The 27,678-nt window shown below is 44.0% G+C and overlaps 1 protein-coding gene across 1 annotated transcript in view; it reads left to right on the top strand.

The window, feature by feature from the left end:
* Window positions 1–27,678, top strand: part of SAXO1 (stabilizer of axonemal microtubules 1) — a 103,772-nt gene that overhangs the window by 64,915 nt on the left and 11,179 nt on the right. Inside the window, exons 2-3 of the mRNA XM_032880496.1 lie at window positions 10,245–10,424; window positions 21,325–21,527. Of these exons, the coding sequence (XP_032736387.1) occupies window positions 10,245–10,424; window positions 21,325–21,527 (383 nt within the window). The remainder of the gene's footprint in view (window positions 1–10,244; window positions 10,425–21,324; window positions 21,528–27,678) is intronic.

Here is a 27,678-nt window from a genome sequence, read left to right on the forward strand (position 1 = left end):
CCGTTTGTAATTGTTCTCTGCGAGGCCATGACAGATGAAACTTAGTCACATACCATACCTGGCCCTGTTCTTGTATGCTTCCAGCAATCATACATTGAGTGCCCATCAGCAGCCATGCACCAAGGTAATGTGCCAAGACCCCCCTGGCAGGTTAGACTTGAGCAGGAGATTACCAGCATGTGTGTGTGTGTGAATGTGGGCAAGAGCAGAGTGAACATGAACTGATGTGAGGGTTCGGAAGTCCTCCTAGAAGGAGGTATTTTTGATCTAAAACCTGAAGGAAGTGAAGGGGGATGGGTAGGAATGGAGTTCTGGGTTGAGTGTTGCCAAGGTGGTGTCTGCCTCCCCAGAGACTTGAATCTCTAAGAGTTAGAAAGAGAAAGAGCCTTGGCGACTGGCCTGTTTCTCTCTCCTCTTCCATGTGTCTGTTTCCAAGGGTCCATGGGGCCCCTGCCAGAATCCCTGCCCTGTATCTCCTGGGGATGCCCTGACCAACTGCACTTTCTTGAAGTGGTTTCTCCAATTAATGTCAGTACTTTTTTGCAGAAGAAACTCTTCTTCCTTTTGACAGACAAGGGGAAGGATAGCCCCGCACACATTCTGTGTTGCTCTCTTTAGGCCCTCAGTTTCTTCCAAGGATGCCTGGCTCTTGCTGACTTCCCTTCTGTCCTCAAAGCCTGAGTGCTCATGGCTGTCCAGGGTTCCTCTCCTGCCATATCCCCTCAGCTTCCTGTCTGCCAAGCCACAGGTCTCCCCAGAGACGCTGAATTCTGCTGCAGAGAGTCCTGCCCCTGACATGGGCCAGCTGGGCCTCTTGGGCCCTGCCCTTGAACTTACTACTCCTGGAAGCAGGTCTGCATTCTTCTCTAGTTGTCCCTCAGCATCCCCTTCTGCAACCCCCCCCCCCCCCGCCCCGAGTGCCCTGTGCACACTTTGAACATCTCTTCTGGCTGCCTTCCCACCTCATCTGCTCTCCCTCTCCTGGTGCCCTTGTACTCCGGGTCGAGGCTGTCAGACTGGTGCTGCTGATTCCCTTCTCATCTTGTCTCTCCTGAGCCTCGTCCACCTTCCCTCCTCCATCACATCCCCTCTGCAGCCCAGGCTCTGGCTCCATCAGTTATTTTTGTTCATCAAGGGGTCCCGCTCTTCTAATCTGTTTCCCTACCTACAGAGAGATGATCTGACTTCTGTCCACAGGCTCCTAATGATGATCACATGGTTAACAATTCTTAGGTACTTCCTGGGTAGTTTCTTGAGAGCTCCTATTCAATTTTTCTTGCCACTTTTGCTACCAGATTTTTCAGCATGGTGGCCTCTCTCCCTCCACTTCAGCAGCCTTAATTCATGGCTCCACTAAAGGCGATTTCCAGTCGACAGAAGAGATGTCTTTTTTGTCTGTCCTCAGGCCTTTTGATTTTTCTGTGGCATTTAACTGTTGAACACTTAAATCTTTACTTGACCTTGATGTTACTGAATTTTCTTTCCCCTTTTTTTTTTTAAGATTTTATTCATTTTACACAGAGACACAGTGAGAGAGGGAACACAAGGGGAGTAGGAGAGGGAGAGGCAGGCTTCCTGCCCAGGAGGGAGTCCAAGATGGGGCTTGAACCGGACCCTGAGATCCTGACCTGAGCCGAAGGCAGTTGCTTAACGACTGAGCCACCCAGGTGCCCCTGAATTTTCTTTTTATTGTGAGGTTTTTTTTTCTCCCCCACCCCACAACTTCTTTGTCCTGTTTCCTAAACCTAGTGCTCTTTAAGGTTTTGTCCTTGTTTTTATTACTTTGTCTTCTTAGGGAGTTTGTTTATACTTTTATGGCTTTGTTGTCCTTCTGGATATTTTCCAAATGTATCATTCCAGCCAGTCACCATTTTCAATGGTGTGTGGTCATCTCCACCAGTATTCCCTTCCTTTCTTTCCTTCCCTTTTGTTGATTGGCTGATTGATCCACTCTTCCCTGCTTCCCTAGCCTGGCATCCTTGACAGACATGGCTAATCAATCAAGACGATCTTTCTCCCTAAACTCAATTGTGACCTCAGGTTCTCTTCGCTGTGGCCTCTGAGGCGCTTGCTGGTTGGGTCATCATTTGCACCTGTCATGTTTGTACCAAATGGTCTTCAGGTTGCTTACTCTCCTTCCTATATTTAAGGTTTTGGACCTGCCTTCTGTCACTCTGATTCTGATCTGCTGAAAGACAAGTTGCCACTAAAGAGTTCTACTTTATACTCCCTTCTCACTTCTGTGGGCAGAACATAAGCTGGAGTTACCAGATTTCTCACAGTGTTCTGATTTTTTTTTTTAAGATCTTATTTAATTATTTTTTTAGAGAGTGAGCAAGCACTTGTGTGTGAGCAGGGGGAGGGAGCAAGGGAGAGAGAGGATCTCAACCAGACTCTGCACTGAGCATGGAACCTGATACGGGGCTTGATCTCACGACCCTGAGATCATGACCTGAGCTGGAATCATGAATCAGAGGACTAACTGACTGAGCCACCCAGGTGCCCCTGTTCTGACTCTTTAAAGATATGTATAGAAGGGGCGCCTGGGTGGCTCAGTGGGTTAGGCCGCTGCCTTCGGCTCAGGTCATGATCTCGGAGTCCTGGGATCGAGCCCCGCATCGGGCTCTCTGCTCAGCAGGGAGCCTGCTTCCTCCTCTCTCTCTGCCTGCCTCTCTGCCTGCTTGTGATCTCTCTATCAAATAAATAAATAAAATCTTTAAAAAAAAAAAAAAAAAAAAAAAAAAGATATGTATAGAAAAGGTAGGTAGGGAGTATGAGTCCTTATGTCTCAATATCGGCATGAAATATATATCTATGTATGTTCAAAAATGGTCCTATGTTTCTGTTAATAAAAACATTTTCACTTGTCCTTTGGCTCTCTGGGTATGTTATAAAGAGGAAAGAAGAAATTTTAGTAAACAATTTGGAAGTTAGATAATATGCATTTCAGGAAAATGAAAGTAGATAATATGCATTTCAGGAAAAGCACTGGCTTTACTCATCAGCAGAGATTACTTGGGTTGGCTTTGTGAGCTGCTCATGTTCAAGGAGACCATTCCAGAGACATGGGTTTTCCTCTGAGAAGACCCTGCCTCTAGGAACTTTAAGTTTTTGTTATTTCTAGACACCCTGGACTCTTTCTGAACTATCAGCATGGAATGTGACTTTTATGACTGGAGGTTTGGTGATCCTTGGCAGTTTCTCCACTACTAGACCCAAGAATGCATTTTCTGCTCTGTTTTCTTCCCTAACACAGCAGCTGTGACAGGTCACAGACTCCTAACTACTGGGAAAAAGGAAAAATGGGCTGTAAATCCTTAAAGAGTGTGAACTTTGAGTTTCAAATTGGATTGTAACTGGAAGTCAGTTATGTGGGAGGTGATGTGGGACATGGGCTAAACGTTGCTGCTGACCAGCTGTGTGACCTCAGGCAGTGGCTCAGCATCTCTTGGTCCCAGTGTCCACATCTGCCTGAGGAAGCTGTAGGGCTGGCTAATCTCATGAGTCCTCTGGACCTGGACTTTCGTGTTTTGTTTTCCTGCTTGTTATTGTTACTGCTTGAATGATTTGCTCTTCTTTGGACGACATCAAAGATCTGTGGAAAGGTCAGAGTTTTGCACTTGATCTTAGCCAAAAGGTCAAGAAGCAATGGAAAGGTCAGAATTTTAAAGAGTATTTGGAATTGTATGTCTTTGTTGGTTTCTTTCAGAATAGTTTTAGGGTCTTTGGGAAAGAGGAGTGTGTCTTGCCTTGGAAGATTCTGAGTGTAGTGAAGGGGAAGGGACAGGTCTAAGAGCAGCCTATTAACTGAGCTGTCCCTACATTTACCCAGGCAGCCAGAAACCAGAGGTATTTGGTATAGGCTGGCCTCCCCTGAAACCACACAGTATATGGCTGTAATTAAGGGCACAGGCTTTGGAATCAGGCAGAAGATCTGGTGTTTTAGTCCTGATTTCATTGCAGTCTGGCTATGTGGCCTTGAGCAAAATCACACCTCCCATGTCTCAGTTTCATGTTTATAAAATGGGGATAATAGCGTCTTGCTTGTGGCATTACTATGAGGATTAGACGGGATAACATATAAAACTCTTAGCCCATGTGTTGGATAGTAATTGCTCAATAAACAGCCTATTAATTTCAGACTGCTTGCCTTGGACTGGGCTAGGCATTTTATCTCCAGTATTTGATTTAATCCACATAATCCTACAGAGTAGAAGTTATCTACAGATCTGGAAGAAACTGAAGCTCAGAAGAATTATATTAACTAAGGAAAAAAAGGCTCCTTAACAGTACACAAGCAGTCAGTGACAGGGCTAGAATTGGAAACCAGATCTTCCTGCCTTCAAGGTCCCTCTCTGCCATGTGCATTGTCTTCCGGAGTGAAGGAGAGCCTTCTTCCCTGTCCACACCAGGCTAAACTTGGGGGAGTCTGGGAAACCATGGTAGAGACAAGAGAAGTCTTTGCTATCCATAGATGCTATATTGTTTACAAACAGGTCACCATCTAAAAGAGGATTGGAGGGCGCCTGGGTGGCTCAGTGGGTTAAAGCCTCTGCCTTCTGCTCAGGTCATGATCCCAGGGTCCTGGGATTGAGCCCTGCATGGGGTTCTCTGCTCAGCAGGGAGCCTGCTTCTCCCTCTTTCTCTCTGCCTGCCTCTCTGCCTATTTGTGATCTCTGTCAAATAAATAAAATCTTAAAATAAATAAATAAAAATAAAATAAATAAAATAAAAATAAATAAAATATATTTAAATATATTTTTAAAATAAAAATAAATAAATAAAATAAAACCTTAAAATAAAGTATTAAAAAAAAAAAAAGAGGATTGGAAGCTTCTATGCTTGAGAAGTCCTAAGTTCCAGTACCCTGGCTATTGTTTGTGGTGCTTGTTGGTGGTCAGAAGAATGCCATGCTGTTCATCAGCTTTTTGTCAGGATGAACAATCTGTGTTTGCAGCCATGAGAATTCTTGATCTGAGAGTTTATAAGTAAACGCCCCTGTAAGGCAGTATAGAAAATGTTCCCAAAAGAGGTAGGGACACAGAGCCAGGCACACACCCAGAGGAGACAGTGAGTCCTAGCCCGTGACAGTGCAGTCGCATTCTTTTTTTCTTTTTTTTTTTTTTTTTAATATTTTATTTATTTGACAGCGAGATCACAAGTAGGCAGAGAGGCAGGCAGAAAGAGAGAAAGAGAGGGAAGCAGGCTCCCCGCCAAGCAGAGAGCCCAATGTGGGGCTTGACCTCAGGATCCCAGGATCATGACCTGAGCTGAAGGCAGAGGCTTTAACCCACTGAGCCACCCAGGCGCCCCGTGCAGTCACATTCTTAGCAGCTTCCAAGGGTGGTGGTGGTGGTAGGCGTGGCTTGCAAGATGGGCCTTGAAGAAGGAGAAGCATTTTGGGAATATGGAAGCGGCAGGAAGGAGGGCAGCTCTGGAGAGTGTCACAGGCATGTGGAACTGAAGCTTGGCTCTGTGGAGCGAGAAGAATTAGAGGAAAATTCAATTTTTCCTGTCCCTTAAGCCCTCTGTTTATGTCCCAGGAAGGCAAGTCAGAGAGTCCAAGCAGGAGATAAATACGATATGAATCAAGAAAAATATTTCTAGGTACGTTGTTCTTTCTTCCACTTGCGGAGAACGCTGGCATCCAAGGGTTGGCATTTGTTTCTTGTGAACCTTCAGATTCCAGATTGTGCTACTAGCCACCACCATTGGGGGCTAGTAAGCCCTTGAAATGTGGTATTCCTTTTTTTTTTTTTTAAGATTTTATTTATTTATGTATTTATTTAGGGCGTGTGTGTATGAGTGGGGGTGGGGAGGAGGCAGGGGGAGAGACAGAGTCTCAAGCAGACTCTGTGCTGAGTGTGGAGCCTAACATGGGGCTCGATCTCACGACCCTGAGATGGTGACCTGGGCTGAAATTAGGAGTTGGACGCTTAACCGATTGAGTCACCCCGGTGCCTCAAAATGTGTTATTTCTAATTGAGACGGGCTGTCAATGTATAATGCCTATTGGATTTTGAAGTTGTAGTATGAAAGCAAAATATCTTAATTTTTGATATTGATTATATGCTGAAATGGAATATATTGGATTAAATAATATATTAAAATTAATTTTGCCTCTTTTTACCATTTGAAGGTAGCTACTAGAACATTTAAAATGTGTGTGGCTCTCCTACCTGGCTTGCATTCTCTATCAGGTGCTGCGATGCTAGAGGAACTTGTCAGATCTTTAACGTTCTCTCATCTGTTCTATGGTTCCTACAGACCTAGATGTCAGGAAATGAATCTGGTCATTCAGATGCAAAAGAGAACTAGATGCTTTCCATGGCTGGGTTGTACACATGGTTATCTGAGCTGATTTTTTTTTTTTTTTTTGTCAGCATTGTGAGGACATTGGATTAGATAATCTCCATAGCTCCTCTTCTTTACTTATTTTTAAAGATTTTATCCATTTACTTGTCAGAGAAAGAGTGTGCATAAATAGTGGGGAGCGGCAGGCAGAGGGAGAAGCAGGCTTCCTCCTGAGCAGGGAGCCCGATGTGGGACTCGATCCCAGGACCCTGGGATCATGACTTGAGCTGAAGACGGGTGCATAACAGACCGCCACCCAGGCATCCCTCCATGGCCCCTTTTAAAATTGAATTTTTAAAATTCCGTGGTTCTAGCTTGGAGTCAGTGCTCAGAGTCAACTATTATTCACCTTTTCTGTGTTCTGTTGAAAGTTTTCCACTATTCCCTTTACCAAATATCAGAAAAAGTCAGGATTATTTCCTTTTTCCTGTGGTCCTTTAGTAAATTCTGGAGTGGAAAGACTTTAGATGGTCCTGGTAAGGAAGCCTCCCTCCCCTTTGCCTTCTCTGCCTAGTGGGCTGGTTTGAGTGTTTACCCCCAGCCTGGTGGCCATGGCAGCCCCTCAAAGGATATGAGTATCAGAGAGTTTGAAGAGGTCTCCTTTCTTGGACTCATGACTGTCAGGCTTACTTTAAAATACCCCAAGCTTGGTGATTCCACACTCTTTTCCCCTTCCTTCCTTCCTTCCTTTCTTCCAGTCTCTCTCTCTCTTTTTTAAGATTGCATTTATTTATTTGACAGGGAGAGAGTGTGCATAAGCAGGGAAAGCAGCAGGCAGAGGGAGAGGGAGAAGCAGGCTCTCCATTGAGCAGGGACCCTGGTGTGGGACTCAATCCCAGCACCCTGGGATCATGACCCGAGCCGAAGGCAGCTGCTTAATTGACTGAGCCACTCAGGCTTCCCTCCACACACTTTCTTTAATCACTCCTAGGCCCACTAAAAATTAAGAATTGAAGTGTTTCCCCTTTTGGGAAAAAGGTGGCAGACCGACAAGGAGGAGATACTGTGCTTGGTGACTTGAGAGGGATACTCAGGGCTTTGGATTAATGGGTAAGGCAAAGGAGGGGGTCCTAGGAACAGACAGGTAGTGAAACATTTACTTTCAAGTAAGAGTCTTTGGTACTTCAGAGTGAGACAGATTTTAGCTAACTAGCAACGAGTCCAGAACAACCCTGCCGCCCTCGCTATAGACAGATAACATTCCACTTCAAGGAACATCAGTGTCTGAGTGGAAGCTTATTGCTTTATTGAAATCCCCTCTCATGATACCAATCACAATGTAGTATTTTGCCATGAAATTTATTTTTCTTGAGGAATAAGTCTTTATAGTGTGAAGTCAAAAAATGTAACCTTATGGAAGGGGGGGTTTATATAAAAACAAAGTTTTACTGGTTTGCAAAACAAGGGCCCTGGAGATGGAAAATATTGCTATGCCTGTGGGGTGGATTTTATTGCAAGTGCTTGAATCGAAGTTATTCTTAATAAAATCGTGACTTTTTTTCTCAGAGCACGGGTGAACAAAATAGATTGGCAGAGGCATTTTTGGTAAGCAGCAGTTCTTGGCTTTTGATTTAAGGTTTGTAGGGATCCTAAAATGATAGGGTGCTAATTGGTTCAGATTGAAAACTCCGATAATTGGACCTATGGTGAACACAGGAATGGTAATGATATCTAATGTTTACATAGCATGGGATGCAGTTATTTCGTTTATTGTGCAAACACAATTATCTCTTGAGTGAACAGAAGATGAAAGCACTCACCGACTCCTGTAGCCATGATTAGGGCCCATTTTATTAAATATATAGAATGTTAAATACACAATCATCTTTGTCTATGAAATGCCAACAACATGCATTTTGAAAAAGAACAACTAAACTTTTATTAAGTGTATTTAACACTGAAATTTGTACCCTCAGGGTGGCATCTTTATGTGGAAGATTTCCTTGTCAATAATTAGGAAAATCTAAAATACTTGGAACCAGTAGTACTTCTGTAATAACAAAAATAAAAAGTAGGGGCGTCTGGCTGCCTCAGTTGGCGGAGCTTGTGCCACCTGATGCTCTGGGTTGTAAGTTTGAGCCCCATGTTGGGTGTAGAGATTACTTAAAAACTAAAAAAAAAAAAAAAAAAAAAGTTAAAAAAAAAACGAATGTGGCAAGTTTGTGCCATCTTAAGGCTTTTCGGATACACAAAACTACAAAGAGAAAAGAATCATATAGGGATCTCTTTCTCTGTCTTATAAAGATTTATTTAGAGAGTGATGACAGAGTGGAGGAGGAGAGGTAGGGAGAGAGAGAGACTCTCAGATTCCCCGCTAAGGGTGGACACTTAAGCGACTGAGCCAGCAGGTGCCCTGCAAAGAGCGTTCTCTCTAAAGGTACTTGTTAATATGCAGTATTAGCCGTATGAACCCGACAGGTGTTGATTGTTTTCTCTAGGGTCTGGGAGGTGGAAGAGAAGTACTGGTAACAACAGTGGTGGCAGGAAACACTGATACGGAGGGAGGAACTTACTAACAGCAGGAAGAGATAGCATGCTAACCATTGCCTGGAAAATGCTTTAGATGAGAACGGGGATGTATTCTCTCTTTCTCTCTCTCTTCCCCCATGTGCTGCCCCCGAATACTGTGTATTTTTGTTTTTTTTGTATTTTTTTTGTATATTTTTTTCTCTAATTAAAATCGGCGTTAAAAAAAAAAAATTTAAAAATAAGCCATTCTGTGCTGTTCCTTGGTGGAAGGAAGTTGGAAATCACAAACGTGTGGGTTTGTGGCTGTGTTGATGTCTGAAGACCAGGGGTGCCCCAGCTGGTTTGTAAGAGTTGTCTGTGGCATATGAATAATTGACAGACTGCTTAGGTTTTGAGAGCTCCAACGGCCGCCCTTTGTCCAGCGATAAGTAGAATCCCAAGGTTCATTTACTACCATGTGTGCAAAATGGGAAAACTCACCGTGAATTATAACTTCAAATTATTTTCTCTCATCTAGTTGTGTAATGAGATCTCACGTTTATTTAATAATATACTTCCGTATTTTGTCATTTGTTCAGTAATCGTTCATTGGCAGATAGTCTGCTGTGTACCAGGCAGGGTAAGGGACTCTAGCAGCGAGCAAGACAGAGAAGGTGCTGAGCTTGAGAGACAAGAGACCGTGAACAAGCTCACCAGCAGACCAGCCAATGACGGCGAGCAGGAGGTGGTGGGAGAGGCCCGCGCGGGGATGAGAGAGCCTCTGTGCCAGGGGAGGGCTGCTAGGTGGATCTTAGGTAGAAGATAACCAGTGGAAGTCTTTCTGTGGGGGCACCAGTTGAGGCGAGAGCAGAGGATGAGCCAGACTTTCAGTGTGCAACAGGTTTCCGTAGTCAGTGGCATGGAGCGAGCTCGGAACTGAGGGGGTTTTGCTCCGTGTGATGGCCCTTATCTGGAAAGGTGACATTCTGAGTTGACCCAGGAACCAGCTGACTAGGAAAGGCTTAGTGCACAGCCCCGCAGTGCAGGGTCAGGTCAGGTGTTGAACCCTAACTGCTGGGTGATTGGGAGACCAGCTGGAGCATCCCTCAAAGGACTTGGGGGTCACAGCGTTTTACCTACTAGGGTACCGGAAGTATTTTGTGCTTAAACAGGCAGTATGGCATCTTTGTGGTTGACCATCAGTTATGCTTGTGTGTAATGTTGTGATTTAAGGAATTTGGGTGATGAGCCGTTTGCAGCTATCCAGCATTAAAAAAAATTCTGGCCCCTTCCTAGTTTAGTAGAGAAAAGTTAAGTTCCTGTTTTTAATGCTGGCCGTCTTGATTTGAAAACCTGGGGTCCCATTTCGAGAAGGTGGCATTGTCAGACTGGCTGTATTCTTCCCCTGAAGATAACAGACCTGACTTATGTCTTTTTTATAGGCGGCATCACTGTCCACATCTTCCTACCAAGATTTATGATAAAACAGAGAAACCATGTCTACTCTCCGAATACACCGAGAACTACCCTCTTTATCACTGTTACCTGCCCAGAGACTCCTTCAAGCCCAAGATGGAGTACCAGAAAGGGTCCATACCCATGGAAGGCCTGACCACATCAAGGTGAGTGCAAGCAGAATAAATGTGTGAATGCTCACGAATAGAATACTGTCCAGGGCTAAGGTACGATATGAGTATAATATGCAGTATTAGTTCATCAAGGTACATTGATTCTGTATCTCGGAAAGGAAATCCTACATTTGTTAGCCTGCTCAGTTTTTTCCAACCTCTTTTTTTGTTTTTTAAGATTTTATTTATTTATTTGACACAGACACAGCGGGAGACGCAGACACAGTGAGAGAGGGAGCACAGGCAGGGGGAGTGGGAGAGGGAGAAGCAGGCTTCCTGCAGAGCAGGGAGCCCGACTTGGGGCTCAATCCCAGGACTCTGGGCTCATGACCTGAGTCAAAGGCAGACACTTAACAACTGAACCACCCAGGTGCCCCTCCCAACCTCCTCTTACAGAGAAAGAATTGTTACTGCGAGTCTAGGGGTGAGGAAAGCTAAAATGATCTACATACCAAAGGGTTGGAGGTTAAAGAAAGTATAAAGGGATGAAACAATGGCGGGTGGGGGAGGCTGGAAAGAGAGTTCAGGACTTTGGCACCTAAGCTCCAGGTCAGGTTGGGTGGAGTAGTGATGGTGATAGTGGTGAAAGGAAACTTGATAGGGAGGGAGCTGTTTGGAAATCATGCCCCAGACTCTGAATTGGGATCCCCTTGAATGTTTTTCGAGAATGACCATTTTGACCCTTAAACGGCATTTGACCCTTAAGCAAAATGGGTTTGAACCACATGGGTCCATTTACCTGTGGATTTTTTTTTTCCCCATAGATAGAGTGCTGTAAATGTTTTTTCTTATGATTTTCTTCATAGCTTTTTTTCTAGCTTATTTTATTATCAGAATATGGCATATAACACATATCACATATAAAATCTGTTAATTGGTTGTTACTGGTAAGGCTTCTGGTTCACAGTAGGCTATTAACAGTTTGTTTTGGGGAGGCAAAAGTTACGTGTGGATTTTGAATGCATCAGAGGTCAGCATCCCTTACCTCCGTGTTGTTCAAAAGTCCTTTTAGATTGCTCTTGACCTCCAAACTCAGATTCTTTAGAGAATCCAGTTTGAGAGACTGAACCACCTGGCTCAGGGTAGTAGGGCTGCAGAGATATTTCCATTGAAAGGGTGGGGAAACTGATCAATTTCGGGTCTGCTCTGCATGTGGCAAGGCTATCAGAATCTGCTGCTGACACCTGGTTAGGGACCCCTGGGTGGTGGTCTGTGATCTGTGATTGGTGACCCAGTGGAGTAGAAACATCTTGGAGGGCGGTTGAGCAGTGTCCCAGGTTGTATACTTCGAGCCCTAATGGGACCTGAGAAAGGGATGGCTTCTCTGCCTCCGGCAGTCCTCATCCCTACAGGACAGGGATGGCTGGGAGGTGGAGATCCTAGAATATGTAAATTAATGCACCACAGAGCTTGCACATTACAGGACTCAAGACCTGGTAAATTTTCTTCCTATTGCTCCCTCTTAGCTCATAATTTTGTGCTTTCCTAGTAAAGGTCCCAGGTGGTTCAGGTGAAGCAGAACGGCTCTAACTCATTCTGCCTCCAGGTTTTCCCCACAATGGGCCTGTTTACATCCTCTTTTGAGATTGTGGTTTGGAGGCATGAAGGATTCCTACAAAAAGCTGCTATGTTCTAGATCCAAAGGAAGTCCATGTATGAGTTATGAGGCAGAAAAACCCATGAAGAGATAAAGGAAGCCGATGGATTCCTGATATTAAGGCTGGGAGGGAGTTGAGGGCCATGTCTGTTGCAAGACTCCAATCAGATCATCTCTTTTTTTTTTTTCCCCCTCAGCACTTCCCCCTGAATCAGATCATCTTTTTAATTTTTTAGATTTTATTTATTTGGCAGAGAGAAACATAGCAAGAGCAGGAACACAAGCAAGGGGAGTGGAAGAGGGAGAAGCAGGTCTCTCTCTGGACAGGGAGCCTAATGCAGGGCTTGATCCCATGACCGTGGGATCATGAACCTGACCCGAAGGCAGGCACTTAACGACTGAGCCATCCAGGCTTCCTTGAATCAGATCATCTTCATGTGAGACAGACGTCTTACATGATTTGGTTTAAGCAGAATGTTTGGTCAGTGCTGATGAAGAGTCCTAGGCTTATGTAATGTTTTGAGGGTTGGATGTTGAAGGTTGCTCTTTATTTGTTGGTCACAAGCTTAGGAGGATGAGGGTAAGTCCTCTGTAGCAAGAGCCCTGCCCCATCACCTACCTCTGAGGTCCCCATATGGAGCCCCACATGCCTTCCTTCCTCCTGATGGTGCTTTGCGAAAATGAAAGCTTCCCCTCTGACCTGTCCTCAATTATCCTTGCCTCATGTCACTAAAAGCCATAAACCCATCATCCAGAAGTTCCCTCTGTCTCTGCCAGAGTGACAATACCATTCATGTCAAAATGTGGCCAAAGTGGAGGATTGCAGATCCTAAAAGAAGTTCCAAAACAAGTTGTTCGTAACTGTAAGGGTCTTAAAAGAAAAGGTGAGAGGATCAAGGTTACCCATGAGAAGGAAGAAGAGCAGAAATTCTTCTCTCCTTTATGTCCTTCCCCAGAGAGAGAAGTCAAGGGGAAGATGAGCAGAGGGCATCTCTTCCCTCATCTGCTCCTCACGTTCATTGTATCTCAGCCCTGTGCCTGCCATGCTGGGCACTAGTCTTCATAGATTGGGAACGTCTCAGGATTCAGTTTTGTTTTTTTTTTTTTTTTTTTTTTTTTAGATTTTATTTGTTTATTTGACAGAGAGAGAGAGATCACAAGTAGGCAGAGAGGCAGGCAGAGAGAGAGAGGGAAGCAGGCTCCCTGCTGAGCAGAGAGCACAATGTGGGGCTCGATCCCAGAATCCTGAGATCATGACCTGAGCCTAAGGTGGAGGTTTAACCCACTGAGCCACCCAGGCGTCCCCAGGATTCATTAAAAAAAAAAAAAAAAAAAAAAAGTTCTAGTGAGCTTTTATTAGGATAAATGAACAAAAACCAAGATGTTACCAACTATGTTTTCTGAACCATAGAAACTTAGCAGAGACTCTGGTCAGTATTCTTGCATATATAGCAGACTTCTGTCTGAAGAAATGTAGAGAAGTCATCATCTGAGTGCTCCAGCAGAGACTTCTGGGGAAAGGAATGGGTCAGCCCTGTGTCGGCACACCCCTCTATCAGCATGGATTGTTACTTCTCTGCCCTGAGAACCCTTGTTACCTGACCATCCCAGACACTTCTCTATGTAAAGGGACCCAACTTAGTTTCTGAGATTGGACATGGGGCTGCCACCTGCTGAATTTTCAAAAAGTCACATGGCTCAGGGCTTGGCTGGGTTGGGTGATTAAGTCCAGACACAAAAAACACCTGGTTTCTGGAAAGGTTATCATCCCAGCATGAGGCATGATTACAGCTGCACACAACTCTTACTGACTGTAAATCTTAGGGATTTACAGCAGGTGCCAAGAGGGGAATGCTTGTGATTTTTAGCCTTTCTTAGCACGAGGCAGTCTCTTGCAGCCCTTGGTGATTCTCTTCTATAGGATCTGCCTTTAGTTTGGATGGATGGGAGATCAATTTATGAATAAGAGGTTTGCACTTCAAGCCTCATTTCCCCTTAGGCATGTCACCATGTAAAACACTTGGGCCCCATTCTGGGACATTAGTTTGTTAGGCAGATCTCTAAGGATGGTGGAATGGATAACCTGAGAGGAAGGAGGTAAGTCTTCAAGATGGTGTTGCATCTTTATTCTAAGGGGAGGGGGACCATGTGTGGGGGAGTGAACTGGAGGCGTAGGAGGGAAGGAGGAGTAGGGTTCTGACTTGATGGGTTTGGCTCAAGGGCAGAAGGCAGCAAGCCGGTAGCACATATTCCTTTACTTATTGACAAGACTCTTGGTTAAACTGCATGGAGTTGGGTGGGGGTTGGGAGAGAGCTAAAAGAGAAAAGGCATTTGGAATCTTCTTCAAATGCTAGGAAAAAAGCAGGAACGTTGGTAGTGGGCTAAGTCTTTCCCTACTCATTGACTTGTACCCATTTTCTACCCAGAGCTGTACCCTTGGGGATATACCTACTCCCCTGCCCTATAGATTGTGCCCAAGAATTAAGAAGAAATGCAGAAAGAGGTCTCAGCATTAGACTTTCCTGGGAAATTTCAGAGCCTTTGATAATGTGGGTTTTTGATTGAGTTTGGGAACATTTTGACCATTATTTCTTCAAGTACTTTTTCTTTCTTTGAGACTCTGTTTATTTCTTTCAGTCGTTTTTTTCTGTTTTTAAAATCAATAGCTTCTATTCATCTGTCTTCAAGTTCACAGAGTCTTTCCTCAAGCTCCATTCTGATATTAAGCCCACCCAGTGACTAATTTCAGTAATTGTATATTTCAGTCATAGAAGTTACATCTGATTATTTCTAGATATTTTCTATATCTCTTATGAATTTCCTACATTTTAATTTATGTTGACCTTATTTTGCTTTTTATAATTTAGCACAATTAGTATAGTGGTTTTAGAAATCTTTGTTTGCTAACTGTAGCATCTGGGTCTGCTTGATCTTCAGGATTATCTTTTTCTTTCTTTTTTCTTGAGAATGGGTCACATTTTCCTGTATGTATGTCAGTGATATTAGATTGTTCCTATATATTGTTCAAGTTTGGTTGCAAAGACTCTGGATTTATTTTTTCATTCCTTCAAAGAATTTATTTATATTACTGTTTTTTAAAAATTTAATTTAATATTATTTTATTTTTAAATTTCTTTTCAGCATAACAGAATTCATTGTTTATGCACCACACCTAGTGCTCCATGCAATACGTGCCCTCCATAATATATATTACTGTCTTTTAAGACAAATAGGGGGGTAATTTGATTTGATTCAAAATGCAAACTCTGTGTCTTCAGTGGAACCTCCAGTCTCAGTTCCAGGTTTTTTTTGTTTGTTTGTTTGTTTTTTTGTTTTTGTTTTTTTTTTTTTTTGAGAGAGCACATGAGTGGAGAGGGGCAGAAGGAGAGAGAGAATCTTAAACAGGTGGGGATCGATCTCATGATCCTGAGCTCATGTCCTGAGCTGAAATCAGGAGTCAGATACTTAGCTGACTGAGCCAGCCAGGGGCCCCATCAGTTCAGTAATTTATCATTAGCATGGCTGCTTGTGAATTCAGGGGGAGCCCTGGGCACATTTTATGTACAGAAGCCAGAGCTTCCTGTATTGGCTTTTCTCCTTTCCAGGATTTTTTCCTTACTTTCCAGCATGTGTGGTTGCCTCAGACTTGGTCCTCTGGTTCTTCAGTCGGATATGGGAGGTTTTCTGTTTATGTTATGCTGCTTGGCTTGGCACAGATTGGAGCCTGCCTTCAGACTGGAAGCTTTGGGAAAAACAAAGATCCCACCACAAAATGGAAACTTACACAGAAGCTCATGCGGTACCAGTGCCTACTTCTGCCTGTTAGCTTTGCTCTAGCATATGCCTGTCTTGGTTGCTCTTCAGTGCTCACAGGTAGTTGTTCTTCATGTTTTTGTACAGAGCTGATGTGAAGTGGTGACAGATGTTACCTTCAGCTCTAGTGGGCATTGAGGAGATGAGAGAGTACAGCAGGAGACGGATACTGGGTAACCTGAGTCCTGGAGGCTGGTCCTTAGAATCCTGTCTGTCATAGCACAGACAAGGAAGGCTCAGTGTGTCCTTGTCAGGATCAGGGGCGTGAATCAAGCCTTGTGAATCTGCCTCAGGATCTTTCTCAGTGTGCTGGGCTGGGCTCTCAGCCCGCCTGTGATGACATAGTGGTTTTCTGAGAGGGTGCCTTTTAACCTTGGGAAATGTTAGAATTATGTGTGGAAGGTGTGAAATCAAATCAACTGACAAAGAGCCAAACCCTGTATTGGAGATTGCAAGAGAGGACAAATTGTGAGGAGGAGAATCACAGAAATCAAGGAGAGTGTGCACAAAAGATGAGTCACAGTATGGATGTTTAAAGGATGGTTCTGAAGAATAACGGCCTGAAGAGCAGTGACTGGACTTGAAAACCCGGTGGGACTTCAGGGGCCTGGGTTAGAAGGAAGGGCTAGCAGAACCAAATTGAATGGTGGGGGGGGTGGGGGGACTGTGAATGGGAGGTAAGGAAGGCAAGTCTGTGTGTAGGCAACCCTTTCTGGAAGAGAGAGAGGAGGTCAGTGGACTGTAGTGAGGTCTGTATCACTTTAGTTTTTTCCTTTAAAGTTGGAAAAAATTGAAGAATGTTTATTGAAAGAAAGGAGCCAGTATGAGGAAACAGTTAACTCACAGACTAGTATATGGACAGGATCATATTTAAAAAAAAATTATGTTCTGTTAGACACCACACAGTACATCATTAGTTTTTGATGTCGTGTTCCATGATTTATTGTTTGCAAATAACACCCAGTGCTCCATGCAATCTGTGCCCTCCTTAATACCCACCACCAAACTCACCGATCCTCCCACCCCCTCCTTCTAAAACCCTCAGTTTATTTCCCAGAGTCCATAGTCTTTCATGGTTCATCTCCCACTTGGATTCCCTCACCCTTCATTTTTCCCTTCCTTCTAATGTCCTCCATGCTATTCCTTATGTCCCACAAATAAGTGAAACCATGTGATAATTGAGTTTCTCTGCTAGACTTATTCCACTTAGCATAATCTCCTCCAGTCCCATCCATGTTGATGCAAAAGTTGGGTATTCATCCTTTCTGATGGCCAAGTAATATTCCATTGTGTATACGGACCATATCTTCTGTATTCATTTGTCTGTTGAAGGGCATCTCGACTCTTTCCACAGTTTGACTATTGTGGACATTGCTACTATGAACATTGGGGTGCATGTGCCCCTTCTTTTCACTATATCTGTATCTTTGGGGTAAATACCCAGTAGTGCAATTGCTGGGTTGTAGGGTAGCTCTATTTTTAATTTTTTGAGGAACCTCCATACTGTTTTCCAAAGTGGCTGTACCAACTTTCATTCCCACCAACAGTGAGAGGGTTCCCTTTTTTCCACATCCTCTCCACCATCTGTTGTTTCTTGCCTTGTCAATTTTTGCCATTCTAACTGGTGTAAGGTGGTATATCAGTGTGGTTTTGATTTGAATCTCCCTGATGGCTAATGATGATGAACATTTTTCATGTGTCTGTTAGCCATTTGTATGTCTTCTTTGGAGAAGTGTCTGCTCATGTCTTCTGCCCATTTTTTGACATGATTATCTGTGGGTTTTTTTTTTTTTTTTTTGGGTGTTGAGTTTGAGAAGTTCTTTATAGATCTTTGATATTAGCCCTTTGTCTGTAGTGTCATTTGCAAACATCTTCTCCCATTCTGTGGGCTGCCTCTTTGTTTTGTTGACTGTTTCCTTTGCTGTGCAGAAAATTTTTATCTTGATGAAGTCCTGAAAGTTCGTTTTCACTTTTGTTTCCCTTGCCTTTGGAGACGTGTCTTGAAAGAGGTTGCTGTGGCGGATGTTGAAGAGGTTCCTGTCTATGTTCTCCTCTAGGTTTTTGATGGATCCCTGTTTCATGTTGATGTCTTTCATCCATTTTGACTTTATCTTTGTGTATGGTTTAAGAGACTGGTTGAGTTTCATTCTTCTGTACATAGGTGTATGGACAGGTTTCTGAGAAGCAGGAGAATTAGGATAAGGGTGAAGAGATTGGTTTTGGGCAAGAAGGGAAACTCTTTTTAAAATGGATTCCATTTAATTGATGGATTAATTGGACATACTAACAAGTACTGAAGTTTTTGGGGATAAACATCAGTAGGTTAAAAAAAAATAATTACATGGTCCTTCATCACATTGAAAATCTCCATTTCCCACTTCCAGGACCCTTGTTGGTCCTTATGTTATTTCTTCTTTTGTCAGTCTCCAGTCAAACATCTTTCCTTAGCTTTGTCTAATGACTGGAAGTCAAGTTGTTAGGACTTTCCCAGCAGGGCCACTTTAACGTTTGCTTAACTTGGAGTTTAACTCTTGGCCTTCCATACTACGTGCCTAAGAAACTTAACATCTTTGACCAATTTTTGACTTGGTTCATAGTCACAAGGGGCACAGGTACTAGGTAGGGAGTGTAACACAGGAAGAAGGGGGTGTGTTCTTTAAAAAAAAAAACAACTACTAAATTTGAGCAACTTCTGGGAAGAATAAAATTCTTTTCTCTTACATGACCTTAAAAACTGTAAGATTATGGGAGATTGGGGATGTGTAATTATGTTGTGGTTAATGGTAGATTTCAGTGAATGTTTTCAACATAAAAACATAATGAGGAAACACATATATTTTGATCAAATTCACTCTTTTTAAAAAAATTTAAATTCAATTAGTCAGCATATAGTAAATCATTAATTTCAGATGTAATGTTCAATATTTCATCAGTTGCATGTAACACCCAATCTTGATCAAATTCACTCTTCATCCCGAGTAAATACTTTTTGATGGGGTATAAATGAAATACACTTTAAACTTTATGAGTGTTCAGAAGTAGATCACTCCTCCACCTCCAACTACTGCAAAGATCCTTTGCTTTGTTATCGCTGATTAGTAAATACAACCATGGGTGTACTTTCACAAAGAAACTTGAATTTTGTACCAGAGAAGGAGATTCAGTTAACATTTTCACTCCCTAAATATGATAAGCAAGGATTTTGCTGTATCAGTTTTTGTTTTTGAGTAACCAGTTTCAGGATAGCCCATGAGTTTTGTTCTCATTTATCTGCTCTTTTCCTGTGGAAATAGCAGGAAAATTAAGCATGTTTTCATTGTCTTTGAGCTTGGTGGCCCTTGAAGGAAGGTTCTTCTAGTCTCTCAGAGGGGGAAGTTGGTTCACTCGCTAAAACGACGGCAGAAGAGGATGTCTCTGTGCAAAGGGTCACAGAATATGGTGGGCCTGTGACTGGAAAGCGCTCCTGGCTGCTTTGGGTTTGGGAGTGCTCCATGGGGGATGCTCCATGGGGAGTGCTCCATTCAGCTCTGTTCTTCTTTGCTTGCCCTAGTTATATCTTGCTACTCCTTCTTGGAAATGAAGAGGGCTGAACCCTTGGGTTGCCATCAACGAACATGGGTTTATATGGGCATGTGGCACCTCAGGCCATCACCACCCCTTTTTGGAGTGAGGCGAGCTCACCTCCTATTTGGCAGCACACAATCTGATGAAAGCCATTTTGCAGCTCTGCAGCCTAGGGCCATACTTCCCATTCCCAGCTGCAGTTGGCTAAGTATTAAATAGACATCAGCATGAGGTACTTGTACACTGAAAAGAGTAGAAATGTGGAACTGACCCTTGGCTTCTTATTTATCCTCTTCCCTCCATAAGCCCCAGTTTATACAGAGTCAGCTTCCAGATGCGTCAGGTCGCTCAGCTTCCTCTTGCTCTTTGCCAACATGGGGCCCTTGGGAAGGGGCCCAACTGGAAGACCCTGTAACTACTGCTGAGATAGATTTTTAAATCTACACAGAGGGAGGTACTGGGAGTTCAACTGAAGCATCTCCCATTTTCCCCTTAGAGCCCTAGAGAGACCAATTCTCCTGCTTCCTAACTCCCTCCTCCCACCCCACCATGCACTTTCAGGCCCCAGTTTGGGTTTATTCACAACCATGTGTATAATTCATGCAAGACAGGTTACAGTGGAGCGTGTTACCTTTGTTATTCAAGCATGGCTCAGTAATGCTGCTCCAGATTTTGGCCGGGAAGTAGGTTTTATTGGTGTTTGGGCCTGATATTTTCCTGTCCGGAAACCTCCCCCTTCCCTTGTTGAGGTTGTTTTGGCAAGCACCACCAGGGAAAATCTCCCTTCCACTTGTCCAGTTGGATAAATGGGTTCCAAGCAAAAAACAGGCTGTTGTATAAATCAGCAGCCCTTGGGGGGAAATATTTGCTTAAAAGAGTTTGCCTTGAGCAGTGGGGAGTCAAGACTGCCCTGGCAGGCAGTGAAAGCCCCATCTGAGCCCTGGTTTGGCCAGGATTGTTCCTGGTGTTGGTGCAGTTAGCATCTTGGCATTGCTGTAACTGAAGGATGTTCTGGGAAGGGAGTGCGTCCTGCCTCGTTGAAGACCATCATGCTTGTTCTGAACTATTGTTTTACATACTCCCTGAGATAATGGGAGAACTCCAGCCAGAGAGCTGAGAAATAAATGAAAGACTCCATGTCTCCATTTATTGTGCTTTTCTGCCCTCTAGGTTTTCTGTAGGGTTAAGTAGAGGAAGGAGATCAGTATCCTCGGGAGAAGCTATTATTAGCACAGAAGAGGAAGTGGTGGTACCTGAAAAATACAAGTTAGCTCCCCAGTCAAGTGACTGGCAGGAAAGAAGGTGGAGAGGGCAGGCACAAACACAAAGCCTCCTGAGTGGTTCAGTGTTTTTGGAGTGGAGCGTGGGCCGGGGTGGAGGTGGGAGGTGAGGCTGGGGAGGAAGGCAGAGGCAGGTCCAGGAAAGCTTGTATACCATTCTAGAGAAAGTCTGGTTTTATCTGGGAGACTTTTCAGGTAGGGAGTGAAAACATCCCCTTTTGTGATCTCATTTCAGAGAGTTTATTCTGGCCACACTGTGGGGATTGATGTAGAAGTGGTGGGAAATGCAACAGAGAAATGCAACAGAAGGTCCAGGTGGTAAACTGTCACGTGATCCAAGTGAGAAGTGGTCAGGGTCTGAACAAGGGGGAAAGACACACCAATGAGATGGAGGGGGGCTGCACTTGACAAGTGATTATCTGGCACTATGATGGGGCGGGTCCAGGATGGCGTCTAGGTGTCCGACTTGGTGAGAAGGGACTGGTGGTGCCTTTTGTGAAAGTGGGAAACAGAGGAGGAAGAGCAGTTAGGGGGATAGAGCAACAGATGACTTCACAGCAAACATTTGTAGAATCGGGTAAATGGAAACCCTTAGGAGCCTTCTCCTAGGTCAGTGCCATATGCTTATTTTCCTTTTAGGAGAGATTTTGGGCCTCACAAAGTATTACCAGTGAAGATTTACCAGCCTGACCAGTTTGTCCCAAGTGAAGAGAACATGGATCTACTCACAACGTATAAACAAGATTATAACCCCTACCCTGTCTGCCGAATGGACCCCATCAAGCCTCAGGACAGTAAATACCCGTGTGGTGACAAGATGGAGTGTCTGCCTACTTACAAAGGTGGGAGAGTGCTGGAGGGGCAGGTTGGGGAAGCATAGGCTGAATCTGTACGTAAGCCAAGAAATGGGTTTTACAGGTACACCCTTGGAGTGCAGGGGTCAGGGGAATTACATCCTACAGGCCAAATCTGTTCTGCAGCCTGTTTTTGTAGAGCTGGAGAGCCAAGAGTGACTTTTAAATTTTTGAATGATTAAAACAAATCAGACTATTATTTTAGGAATTGTGAAAATTACATGATGTTCAAACCCTGGCATTCATAAGTATATTTTGTTGGAACGTGCCACACTCATTTGTTTATGCATTATCTGTGGCTACTTCTGTGCTATAGCAGTGAATCTGAGTGTTTGTGATGGAGACTGCATGGCCTGTAAAGCCCAAGACACTTAATATCTGGTCTTTTATAGAAAAGATGTGCCACCTCCTACCATAACTTGCTATTAGAATTTTACACTGAGGAAGCATTTCAAGGTTGTTAGGTTCCATTGCTGATTCAGTGATTGATTCATTCATCATTAAAAAAAAATATGGAAACCTAATGTACATATAGAAAAATGTACAAATCTTAATTATACAGGCCAGTGATTTTTTAAAAAAGATTTTATTTTTCTTCCCCTCTCTCTCTGCCTGCCTCTCTGCCTACTTGTGATCTCTGTCTGTCAAATAAATAAATAAAATCTTTAAAAAAAAAGGTGGGGGGGCGCCTGAGTGGCTCAGTGGGTTAAGCCTCTGCCTTCGGCTCAGGTCATGATCTCAGGGTCCTGGGATCGAGCCCCACATCGGGCTCTCTGCTCAGCAGGGAGCCTGCTTACCACCCCTGCCCCTGCCTGCCTCTCAGCCTACTTGTGATTTCTGTTTGTCAAATAAATAAATAAAATCTTTAAAAAAAATAAAAGATTTTATTTGATAGACAGGGAGAGAGGGAACACAAGCAGGGGGAGTGGGAGAGGGAGAAGCAGGCTTCCTGCTCGGCAGGACCCTGGGACTCGGGGCTCGATCCCAGGACCCTGGGACCATGACCTGAGCCAAAGGTAGATGCTTAATGACTGAGCCACCCAGGTGCCCCCAGACCAATGATTCTGGGGTGAACACATTCCTGTAAACAGTGCCCAGATCAAGAAATAGAACATTGATCCCACCTAGGATAGAACCATTATGCTGACTTTAAACACCATAAGTTAGTTTTACTAGTTTTGTACTTCATATAAAAGGGATGGATTCATTCTTTTTTTTTTTTTAATTTATGTATTTTTTTAAGAGAGGGGGGTGGGGAGGGTCAGAGGTAGAGAATCTCTGACTCAGGGCTCCATCTCACGACCCATGAGATCACGACCTGAGCTGAAACCAAGAGTCGGATTCTTAACCGGCTGAGCCACCCAGGAGCCCCTGATTCATTGTTTATTGAGCATCTGTTCCATCCTGGGCATGGTGTCAGCAGCTGTGAAGCAAGCATCATGACCTGCTCTGACTTAACAGTCCTGTAGGAGAGCTGGGATGTGGATTGGTAGGGACGGTGAACAGGGTGTGGTGGTCACTCTGTGGAGCACAAGCCACAGGCTGACACCGTGGAGTGGAGATGGAGGCCAGTTCGTAATCCCTAACTCTTCTGCTTGTGATGCATATGGGCACAGGGTTGCCCCAGGAATAGATGTTCGACTGTTCATGTAACATCTTTGTGGGTCCCTAAATAACTGTGCTCTTGGACACTTTTATTTAGTCAATCAAAACATTTAGGCGAGCGGTGGCGGGGAGACTTGTGGGGATGTAGGAATCCTCCAGAAGCCCTTCTAGGGGTTCTACATCTATCATTCCAAAGGCACCATGCATGGCTGAGCTTCTCTGCTTCTTCCAAGAACCTGGACTCTTGTCATTTTGCCACCTCATCTTTAGTATCATTCTCTTCCACTCTCACCTTCTGCCAGGCTGCATTTTGGACGTGGTCATACCTTGAAATGCCTCCTCCTTTTTGCACTCCAACATCCAGGGCTCCTAGCTTGCTCTCTCTCTCTTTTTTTAAAAATATTTTATTTATTTACTTGACAGAGAGAGAGATCATAAGTAGGCAGAGAGGCAGGCAGAGAGAGGGGGAAAGCAGGCTCCCTGCTGAGCAGGGAGCCTGATGCGGGGCTCGACCCCAGGACCCTGAGACCATGACCCGAGCCGAAGGCAGAGACTTAACCCACTGAGCCACTCAGGTGCCCCCTAGATTGCTCTCTTAACTATTTCTGCTAGGAGAGTTTTGGCCTCATTGAGATCCCCTCTGCACTGGTGCCTTAACCTTCCATGTCCCCATCAGTCCCTCCTTTTTATGTTTGTGCCCTGTATAGCCCATTTTCTGGTACATTCTCTGATATATCATTGTAGCCCTCTTTTACTTCCTCTCCTGTCCTCCTGTTGCTTCCTGCCAGCAAAGCCCACATCCTGCCTTCTCCATGTCTACACTTGGGTATATACCAGAGTATGTCTCCAATCTTACCTGCTTTTATCCATTTTCCACAGAAAAGAACCAGGGAGAGCTTTTAAAAATGGCGGTATGATCTGACCTCTTCTCTGTTGAAACTTCTCAAATACTGTGGTCCCTAGGATGAAATCCCAAATCTTTACCATCTCCTCTGGTACCTTGCAGATTTTGGTGCCTCCCCACCAGTGCCCCTCTGCTCTGGCCACAGGACCTTCTTTCAGTTCCTTTTCTGAATTTCTTTTCTGTCTCAGGGCCTGTTGCACATGCTACTTCCTCTGTATAGAGCCCTCTACCCTTTCCTTGTCTAGCACTCATCCTTCAATGAGCAGTAGAAATATCACACCCTTTGCAGCCTTTCTAGACCTTCCCCCATACCAGACTATCTACATCTTACCAGATGCCCTGAGAGAGCCTTGCAATCCTCTGTTTTGTCATTCAATGTGTAATTTTGTTTTGTTTTGTTTTGCTTAGCATTTGTCTTCTTGGCTAGGCCTTAATCTTTAAGATGGCAGGGATGTTTTTCTTTGCCAGCAATAAAGCAGGCACTGTAGTAGATGCTGTACAAAGGAGTCATGACAACCAGGTGCATGGTGAGGTGGCATTCTGGCTTTGGCAGGACTCCTCCATCTCCCTTTCCATCTAGTGCTTACAGAAGGCAAGAAAAGGGGTGCCATGGACCATAAAAAGGTAAGAAGGCACAAAACTAGAGTGAGCCCTTATTGCTGATGGGAGAAGGAGTAGGGATTCTGGTAGAGTATGTCCATCTGCAAACTCTCCTTTCACATGCTCCTTAGGGGGCCCCTTGATTTAAGAATCCTGGAGTTAGAGACTCTTCAGTACAACTGCCTGCTCAGCTCAACTCCCCCTTCCCCTTTTGCCCTAGGGGCAGAGAGAGGTCTGGGAGTGAGAAATGATTTATTTGTTGCATTACTTCCCTATGATGTAGTGGCTTCCAAAAGTGGGCCTTGACTGCCCAATGTGTATTTTCATCATTTAGTCAGGCAGTGGCACAACAAATGTCTGTTTTTTTTTAGCGAGGAAATCAATGAATGAATAGTCTGGGCCGTTGTTTATAAGGCTCCAGGTGACACAGTCTGGACTTAGATTTATTCAAATCCCCACCCAGTCCATTACTCTGTGGGTCCTGGCTTAGAGCAGGAGTGAAGCAGGACAGTTACTCTCCCCTGCAAAGCCTTGTGCATGAATGAGGGGGCCACACCCTTGCCTCATCACTTTGTGTATCACCTTTCCATGACTTGTTTGTCTCTTGTGGACATTTGCTTCCTTAGGAAGTCCTTTTTTTTTTTATTTTTTAAAGATTTATTTATTTATTTATTTGACAGGCAGAGATCATAAGTAGGCAGAGAGAGGGGGGGAAGCAGGCTCCCTGCTGAGCAGAGAGCCCAATGTGAGGCTTGATCCCAGGACCCTGAGATCATGATCTGAACTGAAGGCAGAGGCCCAACCCACTGAGCCACCCAGGTGCCCCAGGAAGTCTTTTCCATAGCATCTTTCATAGTTTTATGGACATATATTGATTCTTCTCCCAAAGGAGAAGAACAAAACCAAAGTCCAAGGTCATTAAATGTGTGTATTTCAATGGGTGCCATCTATGTTATGTCTGTGTTCCATGTACTATAGCCCTACAGGAAAAATATGAAAACTTTTTTCTTCTATTATGGCCAGCACCTTTAGTGGAGTCCAGAAAACCACCATTAAATATGTTCCAGCAGCATTTGGTTGTAATTTTGACGTTTTCAAAACACTGTGCAATTGGGAAGATTGAAAGTGTAATTACTTGATGCTCAGCTTTAGGTTTAGCTAAGGTTTTTTTTTTTTTTTCCCCCCCCTTAAAGACCTATTATTGAATGGAATCCCTTTTAAGAGATTCTTGCCAATTACCCACATGACACCCTGGCCCTTAAGGGCTTTACTGATGGCTTTTCAGGTATGTATATAGTTTGTCATGTGGAATTCTGAGGTTTTTCAGGGTCCTATGCAGGCTTTTTTGTAATACATGTTGGGTGGAGGAAGTTAGAGGTTGGATAATAATGTGGTTTTGACTGTATTATTGGGTATCAGAAATCACATGAGGCAGCTTGCAGCCTAGGAACTTGTTTTCTTAACACTTCATCCATCACAGAAGAGGGCCAGAAAAACCCTGTCCTCCCCACCCCCATGCACCTTGAGGCAGTGTGTAGGCATCTACAGGTAGATGCCCCCATTTGAGTGGGGCCTGAAGTCTGAAAGGGAAACATGTGGTTTATATTCAGCAAGATGGTTCCCTCCAAGGCCCCTAATGCTTTCAAGATGCTGATAGAGCCATTAATGGCTCTCAGAGAAAGATTAGATTTTCAATTAAAATGAGGCAAATTTAAAAGAAAGAGTTGGTAGTATTGTTGGCCTAAAATAAACTTAAGAGTATGCCTGGGGGTGGGATGTCCAGACTTCTGGAGGGTTGGAGTGAGGAGCTCAGTAAATCCTCTTCCTAAAAAGCAACAATAAAACTGGACAAAACAATAAAAACCAGCCATGTTAGGGCTCTGGAAATCAACTAAAGACACACGACAGGTTGAGAAGCATTTATTCAAGAAAAAGTGCTAAGCCATCATTATAAAAAGTGGGAGTTTGTGGTTTTTTATGCTGGTGGTGCTTCCATCACCCCTCCTTCCAGGTTTAATCTATGTGATGGTTCTGCCCAGGGTAGACTGGGCTGTGAAACCCAGAAGGTCTTCTGCCAGTCGGGGCTAACTTGACTTGGAGTAGAGTACATACCCAGTGGTTTCAAAAAAACTCAGTGAGGACAACTTCTGTAGCTAGTCAGGGGTTGCGGAATTAGTTGGGGTAAGCAGCAGAGCAGCCAGAAATCTAGTAAGGAGATCCAGAGAATAGGAAAGGCCTTTATAAGCTCGTACATGTGCCTTATGGTCTACAAGACTGCATATGGGCAAGGCAGTACACAGGCTCAAGAGAGATAAGAGACAGGGCCTAGTGATGTACTCATCTTCCCTGGCTGAAGATGATGCCTGGTCCAGGTAGAGAGGAGATACAAGAAATCCCAGAAGAAATGAATAGCCAAGGCAGAGTTGTAAATGGTCTGATCTTTGACTGTGTTCCCTAACCCACACACAGATTCATTAGCAAAGGGTTGAAAGACTTACTGGCATAAGGTGTTTAAGCATAACTTTCGATAATCATTGGCTAATTACTAAACAATGCTAACACAGGGTGACTTTAAGGAATCTTGGCTTAAAAGCAATTAGGAGAAGAAACTAAGCAAAACATCAGGGCTACACTCTGCTGGGGACAAAAGACTCCATAGAATTACTGTAGGCAAGTCACTAAACAGCAAAAATAGCTTGCAGTGGAGTTGGCATTAGGAGTTGTTATAGCATATTATCTGAAATGCTGAGTTCTTAGCAAAAAAGTATAAGGTATAAAAAGGAACAGAGAAATGTAATTCAGGGGGAAAAAAGCAGTAAATAAAAACTACGTCTGGGGGCGCCTGGGTGGCTCAGTGGGTGAAGCCTCTGCCTTCAGTTCAGGTCATGATCTCAGGGTCCTGGGATCGATCGAGCCCTGTTATCAGGCTCTCCCTGTTATCTGAGCAGGGAGTCTGCTTCCCCCTCTCTCTCTGCCTGCCTCTCTGCCTACTTGTGATCTCTGTCAAATAAATAAGATATTTAACACAAA

Source organism: Lontra canadensis, unplaced genomic scaffold (genome assembly GCF_010015895.1).
Source record: "Lontra canadensis isolate GAN:19392208 unplaced genomic scaffold, GSC_riverotter_1.0 scaffold70, whole genome shotgun sequence".
Taxonomy (NCBI): domain Eukaryota; kingdom Metazoa; phylum Chordata; class Mammalia; order Carnivora; family Mustelidae; genus Lontra; species Lontra canadensis.